Here is a 15,113-nt window from a genome sequence, read left to right as displayed (position 1 = left end):
AATACCTTCCACCTCATCCTCCAAGTCTAGCTTGCATGCACCTTGGGGTTTTGCTGCATACTATTGTTGTATATGAAGCACATTAGGACAACCTAAGAATGATTTTAAGGAGTTCTCATATTTTAACAATGTACTCCTACCTATTCTGACTTTTGGCTCCATAAGTTAAGACTATGCCCGGAGGCATGGTACATTGGGGAAACCGAGCAAAGGCTACGACAACGGATGAATGGGCACCGCACAACAATCAACAGACAGGAGGGTTCCCTCCCAGTTGGGGAACACTTCAGTGGTCCAGGACATTCAGCCTCGGACCTTCGGGTGACCATCCTCCAAGGTGGACTTCGGGACAGGCAGCAGAGGAAAGTGGCCGAGCAGAGGCTGATAGTTAAGTTCGGTACCCATAGGGAGGGCCTCAACCGGGACCTTGGGTTCATGTCACATTACAGGTGATCACCATTGCACTACACACACACACATACATGCACACACTCTCTCACATACACACGGACACAGGTACACACAGACACCCACACACACCCTTATAGACGCACACACTCCCACACATGCACCCCCTCACAGACTTAAGACACTCTGCACTCACTTCACACACACACTTTCTCACACTCACAACCCCCACCCCAGACAGACACACACACAGACAAAGACCCACATGCACACATATATTTTGTGTGGTGAATTTTTTTGTACTTGCAGAGTTACATTGCACTTAGTTTAGTCCAGAATTGATTAGGAGTTCAACAGTGAGCTGTGTGGAAACTCTCCTGCCCTTCTAACGTCAACCTCTAAGCATCTGACTCTTTATTGTACGGTGTTTTAAAGGGGGTTTGCTTATTGGGACTGTTGTGTATATTCAGAACAGTATACTTAAGTCTAGTTTGGATAGAGTTTTGTAGGGGTTCTTTATTCTGTTCTTCATGTTTCATTGTGTAATTTTGTGAATACATTTTTGTTTTATCTGTTTTAAACCTGGTAGTCAACCTCACTAACTTACTCTGGGTAATTTTCACTGTACACTTACTGAAACAAATTGCAAAGTTATGGTCAGGGTTGCCTGCTTAAGAATGTTTTGAGTGGTCTGACCTAGTCCATAACAATATGCCCTGTCATGCTTTTCCTGTCGTTCAATACATGGCTGATCTTTCCTCCTGTCTTAAACTCTACTTTCCTGCCTCTTCTGCTTACTCCTTCCAAAGATTTAATTATCCTATCTTAAATATAGTCAGTGATGGAGCATCTATATTAGAAGCAAATTCCAAAGGTTCATTTTCCTTTAAGAGAAGTCATTTCTCTTCATCACAGTCCTAAATGATCTAGGCCTCATCCTGAACTATGTCCCTGAGTTTTAGTTTCTCCAGATAGCAGAAAGAACTCTCTTAGCATCCACCCTATCAAAAATCAATAATAGCTATGTTCTACCAATGGAATTTGAATAATTAGTAGTGCCTATTCTCACTCCTTCTGTAAATCTCAGCAAACATTCCAAGCTTCATGTTCAACCTAGATCTCAGGACAGTTTAGACCACTTACTTCCCCAGAACCACCTTTCCAGCCCATTTGTCCAAATAGACTTTGTGAATTCTATCAGGACAGAGCTCTTGGGACAAGAGGTCAATTGTACAACTCTTGGTCAGAGAGAAAACAAAATGTATGAAAATCTTTGATATAAAAGCCAGAACATATTAAAACCTCAACTTTTTTTGGGTGGGGGGTTTCAACTAACAAATAAAGATTGTTATTCCCCTTGCTATAACTTGGTCAATACTAACCACTGTCAATTTGATCATTCTTTTTCAAATATGCAAACTAATACTACACTTTTTTTTAAAACCATGCCAGAATACTTTCTAGAGTAGAATTTAGATCTGATGGAAACATTCCCTGCTGATCTTTTCTTTTAACTTGTATATATCGCAAATACAATTAGCTGCTGCAAGAAAGTGGACTGTCCTTTGCTGGTTATTATTTCAGGGCTGTTTGAGGACTCTTACTGTGTCAAGAGTGTTGTGCTGGAAAAGCACAGCAGGTCAGGCAACATCTGAGGAGCAGGAGAATAAGTCCTTTATCAGGAAGGACACTTACTGTGTTCAAATTAAGTACTTATAATTCTTTAAACTATTACAGTGACTGCATTTCAAAAATACCTCAATGACTATGACCTGTTTAGGGTTGTCCTGAGGTCCTCAAATACATGGTATAAATGTAAATTATTTTTTAAATACAGTTGCTTCCCATCATCAGGTTATTGATTGCTTTTCTGGAGGGTGACTATGTCCTTCTCCTCAGGAATACACTTAAACCAACGTCTATACATTTTGCATTTCAGGATGCTATTCTAAACACACATTTGATTTGATTTATTTATTATCACATGTACTTAAACACAGCGAAAAGCTTTGTTTGCGAGCAATACAGGCAGATCATAGTAAGCAAGGATGTACAGATCATAGGGAAAAAAAAACCTTGGATAGAGGCATACAGGTTATGTCGCCCAGGGCATGCACTGGCAAGATCAACATTAGAAAGATCACATGTTCTATGCTCCTCAAAAACATGCAGCAATTAAGTAAGTGAAAAAGAATACAAGTTTCTTTGTTTTCATATTAAATCATTAAATTTGAGACTTAATAGACAGAAGTCAAAAATGTTAATCTTCTCCCTTGCTTCACAAGATAGTAACTAGGGGAGAGGCGGCACGGTGGCTCAGTGGTTAGCACTGCTGTCTCACAGCACCAGGGATCCGGGTTCAATTCCTGCCTCGGGCGACTGTGTGGAGTTCATACATTCTCCATGTTTGCGTGGGTTTCCTCCCACAATCCAAAGATGTGCAGGTTATGTGAATTGGCCATGCCAAGTTGTGCATCAGTCAGGGGTAAATGTATGGAAATGGGTCTGGGTGGATTACTCTTCGGAGGGTCGGTGTGGACTTGTTGGGCCGAAGGGCCTGTTTTCATACTGTAGGGAATCTAATCTAATCATCATTAATATACAAATATGGTTATTAATGTGAAAGGGATTGCTAAAACCAAACCTAAAGCTTGTTAAGTCTTTTATCCTGAGAGATGATATAGGCCTTTTTTAATTGCATTTAGTTAGTTCACGATATAGACATGTCCCAGGTCACTAGGAAATTTTATTGTTCCCTGTTGTAGTGGGTGAAATGTACATGTTTTATTTAGTCAATTAATGTAAATTTCGACAAGATATGCTTGTAAACAATTCCAGGATATGTTAACTACAGGCACTAATAGTTATAGTTTTGTACCTAATTATTGTTTGTTAAAATGAATGCAGGAATTCAGGAAAGGCACAATATTTATTTTCAACATGTTGTATAGCATCAACACAACAGTGGAATTTACAAGTTAAAGTAGTGGCATTTACAGAAAATTTTAACAGTTAATGAAATGAGCTTCATAGGGAAGCAAAAGCAATTACTATCGCGTTCATCCAGTCAAGGTGAATTTCTATTGAACAGCTGATGATTTCAGATACCAATGTGGGCAGCACGGTGGCACAGTGGTTAGCACTGCTGCCTCACAGCGCCAGAAACCCGGGTTCAATTCTCGACTCAGGATCTGACTGTGTGGAGTTTGCGCATTCTCCCCGTGTCTGCGTGGGTTTCCTCCGGGTGCTCCGGTTTCCTCCCACAGTCCAAAGATGTGCAGGTCAGGTGAATTGGCCATGCTAAATTGCCCGTAGTATTAGGTAAGGGGTAAATGTAGGGGTATGGGTGGGTTGTGCTTCGGCGGGTCAGTGTGGACTTGTTGGGCCGAAGGGCCTGTTTCCACACTGTAATGTAATTAATCTAATTGTATTTAAATTAAGAACAGTGAAAACAAGAATTAGATGTGAAAAGGGTCACAGATTTAAGGTGACTGAGTGCAAAGCACTTTTTGTTTCATTTCATCCCAATCTAAGAATTCATCCTCATTTTTATGATGTACAATTTGACTTATAATAAAAGCAATAGGGCCAGGGAATTTGAGGATTAATTCTGATGTTTTGAGAAGTACAGTTGCAGGGCTGACAATTAGTTTCAGGAAAATCATAAATTGATATCTTTTAAACAGAGGAAAGCAATCAATTAGCAACCTTGTGCTAATTAGTTGCTTCTAAAATAATTTTCTATGCCCTCTCAAATTCAGTCCATTATCAAATATTCCTTTAAAAAAAATAGAAAAAAAGGTGCCAACTAATAAGAGCAACTTGGGAACATAGGAAAGACACACAGAAATGGGTATCTCAGTCCCTCGAGCCGGTTCTACAATTTGATTAAATTACTATTGAACATCTACCTCAATACCATTTCTAGTGTTGACTGAGAACTCTCAGTCCTCTGGAGCAGAAAATTTCATACGTTCTGAGTGAATAATTCCTCCTCACCTTAGTCCAAAATGGCCTGCCACTTATTTTGAGACTGTATCCTTCAAGTCATCATATAGGAATGCACCATGTCTCTTCAAAATATTGAAGCATAGAGCAGAAACTCTCATGGTGAGAAATTATAGGCACTAACTCGCATGCTATGAAAATAGGAAGTGAGGCAGTGAGAAGTGATCCTAAACTGATTTTCAAGTACACTATTGGATTTACCCAGGCACCACTTGAAATTTAATCCCAATCGTACATTCCAGCTCCACCAATGCATATTTCAGGGAAAAAAACCCTCCCTTTCCATTCTCTAAGGCAATGAAACAGTTTCAGGAAAATTATAATTAGCTACAAAATGCAATGATTAGTGATTTTCCAGTGCCACCTTTTGTCCCTAGTGTGTTGGAAAGGCAAAACCATACCAAAGATCATGAATTTATATGGTATCTAATAAATTAGAAAACATCCAGAGTAACGTCCCTGCTAAGCTATACAAGTGTGTGGTCATTATGCAGCTGGAAAGATATCACGTAGACCTCGTTACCCAAAAAAAAAGTTGTGTGGCTGTGCATTGAAAAGAAGACAAGTTGCAAACAATGATTACAGGTTAAAGCAAACATTGATCTCAAATCATATCAAAGGAATGCTACAAAGTAAAATTGGGCAGTGAGGTAGGTAAGGTGACATTAGGGCAAATGGCCACAGGCTTGGACCATCTTGGAGGAACAAAGACAGGTAGAATGGCACAGGGATTTAGAGAGAGATTTCCAGAGCTTAGAGTCTCAGCAACTGAAGGCAAAGGCAAATATTGATGGAGCAATTAAAATCAGTAATGTTCAAGACACTAGAATTAAATGAGTGCAGATATCTTGGAGGTTTGTGGGACTGGCGATGACACAGATTATGAAGAGCACAGCCATGATGGACTTGAAAAAAAACAGGAATTTTAAAAATCTGAGATATTACTTGACTAGGAGCCAATATCTTTCAGCGGGAACGGAGTGATCTGAGCAAGTAAGGACGCAGGCAGCAGAATTTTGAATAACCTCAAGCTTAAGGAGAGAGCAACAGGCAAGAGTGTGTTGCAACAGTCAAGCCTAGAAACAACAAGGGCAAAGGTGAGCAGCAGAAAAGTCGAAACAGTAGAATGGATGATGTTACAAAGGTTGGATTAAGCAGTCTTAGTGCTGCTGAAGGTTGTGAACAGTGTGGTTCAGCCTCACACAACTGCAACGAGGAGACACGGAGTTAGCGACAAAGGAAAAGAGTTTAGCCAGTTTGGAAACAACTTCCTCATTCTTTCCAATATTTGAATGGAATAAATTTCAGCTCATGTCGAAAAGCAGCCTAATAGGTGGGCGGTACGTGGCTAGCACTGTTGCCTCTCAGCGCCAGAGACCCGGGTTCAATTCCCGCCTCAGGCAACTGTCTGCGTGGGTTTCCTCTGAGTGCTCCGGTTTCCTCCCACAGTCCAAAAATGTGCTGGTTAGGTGAATTGGCCAGGCTAAATTGCCCGTAGTGTTAGCTGAAGGGGTAAATGTAGGAGAATGGGTCTGGGTGAGTTGCTCTTCGGAGGGTCGGTGTGGACTTGTTGGGCCAAAGGACGTGTTTCCACACTGTAAGTAATCTAATCTAATCTAAACTTAACAGAAGGAGCCAAGAGACATATTGGTGTGTAGAGTGGAGAGTCATCAATGTAAATAGGAAAACTAACTGTAGCTGAGTAGCATCATTTAGATGAGAAACAGAAGGGATAATAACTAGCAATTAAGTTCCTATTGATGGGGCCAATTACCAGTATCAGACTTTATTTTATTCTGATGTCCTTGTAAAGCCCTGTCTGCTGATAATTCCGCCAGTGCCAAAGTTCCTTTTAAGCTTTGTGGTCTCATAGCCCAGATGACACACACGGTGCCCCTTTTAAGATGGAGTATGTGAGGACTGCAGATGCTGGAGATCCGAGCTGAAAATGTGTTGCTGGAAAAGCGCAGCAGGTCATCAGAGTTGAAAATGTGTAATTCCTGAAGAAGGGCTTGGCCCGAAACGTCGATTCTCCTGTTCCTTGGATGCTGCCTGACCTGCTGCCCCTTTTAAGATGCATGAACACACATAAAAGTAACGAAAATAATATCAGAGGGAGTTGCGCATCACCCTCATAAAATGTCTAACAACTTTTGCATGTTATTTTTCAAACAATAACCCCTTGATCAACTGCAAGACTAAATTTAGCAAATAAAATGCACAACATTCCTTCAAAATACCAGGAAATATCTGCCTATTTACAAAGAACAATTCGTAAAGCAGTGGATCTTTGGCATTTAAGGGATTATGTTTAACTCCAGTATGTGTGCGCGCACATGTATATAAGAGAGAGAGAGTAAGGCTGATATGAATGTGGTGAAAAAAAACATTTACTCCACAAGTAATCCAATAATTTTAAAGGCTGCCTTTCATTCCATAATGGGCATGTCGCAGGATGACTGTCGTTAGAAATGGGAGAAGTCGCCCTAATACAGAGGGAATAACTTTTGTTCTGGGACTAAGTTGAGTTGTTGGGACAGAATAGAGAGAGTGCTTAACTCTACATCTAAGTGACTGAACGCTTCATGCTTGTACTAGGTTCCCAGAAAAAAAATCTATTTCTCAGGACTAACATCACCTATTTTACAGAAAACATAATTTAGAACAGCTTTTGTAGCATTTCCTGCTGTAAATATAGTCCCAAGTAAAACTCTTTTTAAAAATGTTAATTACATTTAGCAATTTTGAATGTTAAATGCAGACTTGTAAGTATATTTAGAAAATAACAATGAAATATTACATTTTGAATGTTTGATAGAATACAATGTTTATAGATTTCAAATCAACTAGAGCATTGCGCTGCCTTGCTGCAATCTTAATTAAAAGTATGAATTTTTAATTTTTTGAATATTAATAATTCATGACAAATTTTAAAATGTGCTGCACACATCTGACTCGAGAGGCTTCCCTGAGTCAGACTTTGAAATAGATTTTTCTGAAGCCGCTAGTGTTGAGAAATGCACCCTTTGCTGAAAAGTAATGAAAGAAGCTTGGGTGGTTGTAATGCCAAGAAAAGGCTCCCTAACGCTCAGCTACAACAATTAAGGAAAACAGCAGGAAAGCACACATTGAAGTGCTTCCCAAACAGCCAATGGAAGAAACAGCTGAACTGGTCTGCAACACATTACTCACATTTTACTACCGAGAATTTTCTCTGACTATTAAGCAATTTATCATTCTTTCCTTTACTGCAGTAAATGCAACAAAATTCTATATAGCCTTTTTTTTGTTGACTGTTTTGATCAATCATGTATGCTTTGTAGTGGTTATGTGGGGAACTATAGTTCAGCAGAGTATTATTCAAGTGAATGTTTTCATCCATGTTTATACACACATATACAGCTACCTACTGTCATTGAAGTGAATCATGCCATTACAGATATAGAATATAGAACATTACAGCGCAGTACAGGCCCTTCGGCTCTCGATGTTGCGCCGCCCTGTCATACTAATCTGAAGCCTATCCCACCTACACTATTCAATGTACGTCCATTTGCCTGTCCAATGACAACTTAAATGCACTTAAACTTGGCGAATCTACTACCGATGCAGACAAAGCATTCCCTACCCTTACTACTCTCTGAGTAAAGAAACTACCTCTGATATCTATCTTATACCTATCTCCCCTCACTTTAAAGTTGTGTCCCCTCATGCTTGCTGTCCCCATACTTGGAAAAAGGCTCTCCCTATCCACCTTATCTAACCCTCTGATTATCTTGTATTCTATGGGAAAATTGTGACCAAAGACTCCAATAAAGAGGCGCAAATAAATGTGGCGTGAAAACGCCCACAACAATCTTCACAATTGAAACACCTCATCATATTAGGATTGAGAACAGACTAGGATGTGTGCTGGTTATGAAAATCAGGTTGTTTTGAGGATAAATTATTTTACAAGACGCCAAGCATATATCTAAGTACATTTATCCTCATACATCCTTAAGGAGGCCCATTTGTTAATTTTGGAATGATTGTGACTCAGATTCACCCCATTCTAGGAGGCTATGGGTTTAAAGCCATAGAACCCTGGGGGTTTGGAGCCTGAGATCTCTAGGTCAGAGAGCCCAGAGGGTTCAGAGTCCTCAGTAATTGAAGAGGGAAGTGAGATTGGGTATTGAGGCTGAGAAGACAGATTGGGCTATGGAGCAGGGGTCACTGGAGATCAGGAATCTCCAGGGCTCATTATGAACAACAATCAGGAGGATGGTTTAATATGCAATAAGGGGCAGCACTTACTTGACATTAAACGCTTTCTGTAGGGTTGTTCATGAGTGCAGTCAGTGATGGTGCTGGGTCCCTCAGGCCAAATCAGTCTTGAAGCAGATGTATTTGCATCAAAAGTTAACAGACACCTGGTGTTACCAGAAATGACGTGCAGACACTTCTTACACACCAAATTAGGAATTCAAGAGGCAATGTTTCATCTGCATGTCAGGGTTATGTGACCCAACTTAAAAGCCTCTGTCTTTTAATTACATCATCTTATGATGGCATTGACAATAACAGGATGGTTTGTCATTAGTTATCACAAACATTTGGGATTAGTTTTTAAAACTCCTTAAACTCCACCTTGAACCTTTAGGTTTTATTCAAAAATTCTGAGCAGCCTAAAGTACACTGACTTATGAAAACAGTTTGAAGAAACTGTCTGTTGCATTTAAAGAAAATGCAAATTTTGGGAAAAGAAAGAGCCAATAATTTTTGCAAGTTGTACCATCTTATTGAAGATGTTTTTGAAGAAACCTTTGTGGCTTTCCCAAATAGTAGGCACTGTACTGATCAGTGACCACGCTCCCATCATCTCTCTTTTGCAGAGATATGCTTGTTTTTAAGCCTCAGCTCTCCCTACCAATCTCCAAATCAATTATCAACTGGCTATTTCATACAAGCCACCACTTTTGGGTTATGAGATCAAAAGCTTGGATTGCTGAAGCACCTTATTTTGGTTCAAAAAATGCATTTAATTAGTATTCACATTTCCCACTATTTCTGTGCATTTGTAAAAGGAATACTCAAGCAGACTTGACAAGTTCCTTGGCACATAGGAACATGACTCGGGTCATCCAGCCCCTGTTAATCTGTAATCTTAACTCCATTCAACCATTATTTGTCCATATTCCTTACTCAACAAAATTCTTCCACAATTTGAGTCTCATAAATGTCAGCATCTACATTCTTTGGAGTTTGGTGTCTTCTCGATTCCACAATCCTTTGAGTAGAAAAACAATGTCTCCTGATTTCAGTACTAAGCTAGCTAGCTCCAACTCTAGGATTACAACCCCTTAGCCGCACCTGTGGAAGTAACTTTTCTGAATGTAACATATTAAACTCCTTTATCACTTTAAGTGACTTGTTTAGATCAACCATCCACATAAAAAAAATCCACATAACATGCCCTCATAATTTACCTGCACTTCTCCACCTCCCATTCCAAAGTTAAAATGTATTTCTTTATGTGCATAACGTACAAGTATAGCAACAAGAATGTGGCATTAGAAAGGAAACAAGATCATTAAACAGGTCAATAACAAGGAACAATAATGTAAATAATACAAATTATCGCAGATATTGGAATACTGAAATAAAATTAAAGTTCTAGAAATAGTCAACAAGCCTGACTGGTATTGTTTTGAGGTAAAAACAATGACTGCAGATGCTGGAAACCAGATTCTGGATCAATGGTGCTGGAAGAGCACAGCAGTTCAGGCAGCATCCGAGCAGCTTCAGCAAAATCGACGTTTCGGGCAAAAGCCCTTCATTGTTTTGAGTTGATTGTGAATTGACTACAAGAAATACTAAGTTTGAGGTGGATCAGACGAAGAGGAGAACAAAGGATCTCTAAATCATGGAGTTTTTCAGATAAATGCGGGGTGCTGCATTTTGGGAAAGCAAATCTCAGCAGGACTTATACACTTAATGGTAAGGTCCTAGGGAGTGTTGCTGAACAAAGAGACCTTGGAGTGCAGGTTCATCGCTCCTTGAAAGTGGAGTCACAGATAGATAGGATAGTGAAGGCGGCATTTGGTATGCTTTCCTTTATTGGTCAGAGTATTGAGTACAAGAGTTGGGAGGTCATGTTGCGGCTGTACAGGACATTGGTTAGGCCACTGTTAGAATATTGTATGCAATTCTGGTCTCCTTCCTATCGGAAAGATGTTGTCAAACTTGGAAAGGTTCAGAAAAGATTTACAAGGATGTTGCCAGGGTTGGAGGATCTGAGCTACAGGGAGAGGCTAAACAGGCTGGGGCTGTTTTCCCTGGAGCGTCGGAGCTGAGGGGTGACCTTATAGAGGTTTACAAAATTATAAGGGGCATGGATAGGATAAATAGGCAAAGTCTTTTCCCTGGGGTCGGGGAGTCCAGAACTAGAGGGCATAGGTTTAGGGTGAGAGGGGAAAGATATAAAAGAGACCTAAGGGGCAACTTTTTCACGTGTATGGAATGAGCTGTCAGAGGATGAGGTGGAGGCTGGTACAATTGCAACATTTAAGAGGCATTTGGATGGATGGGTATATGAATAGGAAGGGTTTGGAGGGATACGGGCCGGATGCTGGCAGGTGGGACTAGATTGGGTTGGGATATCTGGTCGGCATGTACGGGTTGGACTGAAGGGTCTGTTTCCATGCTGTACATCTCTATGACTCTAAATCAGTTTACAGTGAAAGCATGTAAAGACATGACATTTGGCTGCAATGATCAAGCATCCGTCAGCCATCTCCTTCCAAATGGGCCTTTGCAAAGAAGGTCTCAAAAAAGATTCAGTGGTGCAAAGGTGGTGGTGTGCAAAACCATGAGGGTCATACATCAAGGTGTTGGACTGGGGTATACAAAGTTAAAAATCACAACACCAGGTTATAGTCCAACAGGTTTATTTGGAAGCACTAGTTTTCAAAGCGCTGCTCCTTCATTAGGTGGTTGTGGAGTATAAAATCATAAGATACAGAATTGATAGCTAAAGTTTACAATGTGATGCAACTGAAATTAAATATTGAAAAAGACCTGCATTGTTTGTTTATACTCTCATCTTTTAGAATGACCATGTTGGTTTCAGTTCTTTCATATGTAAATCCCAGAACATGGCAAAGATCTTCTCAGACATCTTCAACCTCTCCCTGCAGCAGGCCACTGTCCCTGCCGGTTTCAAGGGGACCAACCTCATCCTTGTGCGTAAGAAGGCTCATGCCGCATGTCTCAATGACTACTGCCCAGTGGCCCTAATTTCGGTGGTCATGAAGTGCTTTGAAAGGCTGATCATGGCATTAACCAACTCCAGCTTCCCTATTACTCTTGACCCACTCCAAATTGCCTATCGGACCAACAGATCCACGTCAGATGGCAGGTGATATGACTTTCACTCCTCCCAAGAACATCTTGACACCAAGAACAGCTACATAAGAATCCTACTCATTGACTACAGTTCAGCCTTCAACACGATTATCCCCTCAAGACTGATTACCAAACTTAGTGGTCTTGGACGAAGCCCCACTCTCTGCAACTGGATCCTCCGTTTCCTGACCCACAGGCCACAATCAGTGAAGATTGGGGACAATATTTCAACCTCACTAACACTCAACACTGGAGCCCCCCAGGGGTGCATACGCAGTCCCCTACTGTACACACTGTATACCTATGACTGTGTCGCCAAATACCAGACTAATGTCACTTACAAATTCGCTGACGACACCACCATAGCCGGTCGAATATCAGATGGCGATGAAACAGACTACAGACGGGAGGTGGAAGACCTAGAAAATGGTGCACTGAGAACAACCTAGCTCTCAATGCTGGCAACCATCGAACTCATTATTGACTTTCAGCGGGATGTTACTCATGCCCCCTACATATCAACAGCACAGAGGTGGAATGAATGGAGACTGTCAAGTTCCTGGGAGTGGTCATCCACAACAAGCTTTCTTGGACTCTTTATGTGGACACACTGGTTACAAAGGCCCAACAACATCTCTTCTTTCTCAGGCAGCTGAGGAAGTTTGGCATGATGGCGAATACCCTTGCTAACTTTTATAGGTGCACCATCGAGAACACTCACTACCTGGTTGGCAACTGTACCATTCAAGATTGGAGACAGTTACAGAGAGTGGTGAACTCGGCCCGGACAATCACAAAGGCCAACTTCTCATCTATAGAATCCATCCACTAGGTCCGCTGTCAAGGAAAGGCAGCCAGCATTCTCAAAGATCTATCCCACCCTGGCAATGCTTTTCTACAATCTCTACCATTGGGTAGAAGGTAGAAGCCTGAACACATGCACCAGCCAGTTTCAAAACAGTTTCTACTCTACTGTTGTTACAAACTAAATGGACTCTCAAACTCTTAACATTCTTCTGTACCTGTGTTTTTGTTTTTGCCGCTATTTACCTATTATTTACTTAGCTATGCTACTTAACTCTGTGATTTGCTTGTATTGCTCTCAAGACATACCTTTTCACTGTGCCTCTGTACACCTGACAATAAATTCAATTCAATTCAATTTTAGAAGTTAGGTTCTCAAGTGAACTTTAACAATAGGTGTCATGCCAGCTCAGATAATGCATTGAAGGTGTGAGGTGCCTTTTGTGAGGCCATCTGTGGAATTGAATTCAGGTCCCTGATGCTGTGAGGCACCTGTGCCGCTCTAGGTAGGTTGTTAAAGCAGAGTTAAAATCATGATATAACAGGGTGGTGGAACAGGTATGAGGGGCTAAATATCCTACTCTTCCTATAATTCCATCACATGATATAAAATAATCATTTATTAAATTGGAAAGCACACATAGGTTTCATGTTTAGATTACATGACATTCTTGTTTAATCCATAAACTTTTGAAATATAAGACTCAAACTTGGTGGAGACTGATTCCCTTGTTGTTCAAAAAGAGTGCAACGTTTTGCGCCTTAAATTGCAGCAGCAAGTATATGCAGCCTACGATGTCCTGATTTCAGATTTGAAGTCTGCTCCTTTATGACTTAATTAATAGAGAAGTCATGTAATGACCTTTCAGGAAAATAATCTCCACTTTGAAAACACTCCCCATAGGATTCAATTGTTTTGGGAGTCCTGAGAGACTCTGCTGCATTCAAGCAACAATGACACTAAATGGCTAAAGTAAAATACAGTTTTCCAATTATTCAGTTTACAATTACCATTTATATGCAGTACAAGAACATTAATGGCTCTACATACAACCAGGTTCTCTTCCTCGAGAGGGGACTGGCAAAGTTTTGTCCTATCTAAAAAGGTAAATAAATCTAAAACATAATAATGTTTATCCAGTTTTATTTAAAGCGTGCCTAACCAATTGCTTTCTCTTGCATGTTACCTCCAAGCTCTGTACATTTTTAGAATCAGCATGTTCCACACAACATGTTGAGAGCATTTTGTGTGAAATTCACACAACAAAATTAGATTAAACCCAAGCTAAGGAATGACAGCTTGATTCTTTTTCACCTCATTCTATTAACAGTGACTAATAAATTCCACAACAAATGGGAAATAATTTCATAAATAGTTTTAAGCATTTTCTGACTGCCTATGCATCATCAGCATCAAGTAATGCTGACTCTAGAAAGATTGTGGAGTCCCAAGAAACTTCTAAAAATTAACTCACCTGCGTTTCTAGCCATCCAAAGATGCCGAGAAAGGGAGGAAGAGTATCGGAGGCTGGGTCTGCAGCTCAGCCTGCAGGATCCTCGGAGTCGATTGCTTTCCAGGCCCTGGTGAACGAGCTTGCGAAATCTCGCGAGATGCTGGGGAAACTGATTGAAGAGAAGCTGGCTCTAATCTCTCTCATGCTGCAGAAGCATGAGCAGCAGCTGGGAGACCTGGAGAGAAGAACGGATGAGGTGGAGCACAGGGTCACAGTGATGGAAGCTGATGCCAGTCCCATCCAAGGATAGGATCCAAACCTTGGAGACACAGGTCCATGATTTGCGCGACCAAGTGGACCAAGTTGAGAACAGGGACAGGTAAAAAAAACATTTGGATCATTGGTCTGCCTGAGGGTAAGGAAGGTGAGCAGCCTGCAGAATTTGTTTAGGATTGGCTGCCTAAATACCTTGATTTGGAGGCTGGCATGAGAGGATTGAAGACAGAGAGGGCTCACCGGGTCACAGTGTGGAGATCGGGTCTGGGTCAACGTCCTCATCCTCTCCTGGTGCGGTTCCATCATTACCAGGATAGGAAGAGAGTCATGGAGGCTTCCAAAGTCCAGGGGAAGGATCCAAAGGCCCTAATTTATGAGGGCTCTAAGATCATGTTCTTTCAGGACTTCTCAGCGGCGGTGATTCAGAAACAAAAATCTTATGACGGTGTCAAGAGTAGACTGAGGGAGCTTGGGATTCAGTACTCCCTGAGGTATCCGGTGGTGCTTCAGGTCACCTTAGATAGTTCCATACATCTCTTTGACACGTCGGAGAAGACAAGAGACTTTGTGGACAAATTAACCTAATTTAAACAATTTTAGTATGTATAAATAGTGTTGTTTGGGTGTGTCTTTTTTGTTTTGTAAAAGAAACGAAGGAAGTCCGGCTGGAGCTTTATTTTTCTTTTTGTCCCTCTATTGATAATAATTGGGTTTAAACTATGTTTGGCAGCAGTTGAGATGTACATTTTCAATTTCTAATTGAATATACCAAAGAAT

At 40.8% G+C, this 15,113-nt stretch overlaps 1 protein-coding gene across 18 annotated transcripts in view; it reads right to left on the bottom strand.

The window, feature by feature from the left end:
- The window catches only part of LOC122553706 (gephyrin), a 540,724-nt gene that overhangs the window by 479,753 nt on the left and 45,858 nt on the right, over nucleotides 1–15,113 (bottom strand). The window contains exon 1 of one of the 18 annotated variants that reach the window (XM_087989975.1): nucleotides 14,082–14,265. The exons of the other annotated variants lie outside the window; for them this stretch is intronic. Coding sequence (XP_087846101.1) covers nucleotides 14,082–14,097 — 16 coding nt within the window. The 5' untranslated portion in view covers nucleotides 14,098–14,265. Of the gene's footprint in view, nucleotides 1–14,081; nucleotides 14,266–15,113 lie in introns of those variants that run through there. 18 annotated transcript variants of the gene reach the window in all.

Source organism: Chiloscyllium plagiosum, unplaced genomic scaffold, assembly GCF_037043375.1.
Source record: "Chiloscyllium plagiosum isolate Xiang-an unplaced genomic scaffold, Cpla_swu_hap1 HiC_scaffold_8, whole genome shotgun sequence".
NCBI classification, from domain to species: Eukaryota; Metazoa; Chordata; class Chondrichthyes; order Orectolobiformes; family Hemiscylliidae; genus Chiloscyllium; species Chiloscyllium plagiosum.
This window is presented reverse-complemented; position numbering and strand designations above follow the sequence as displayed.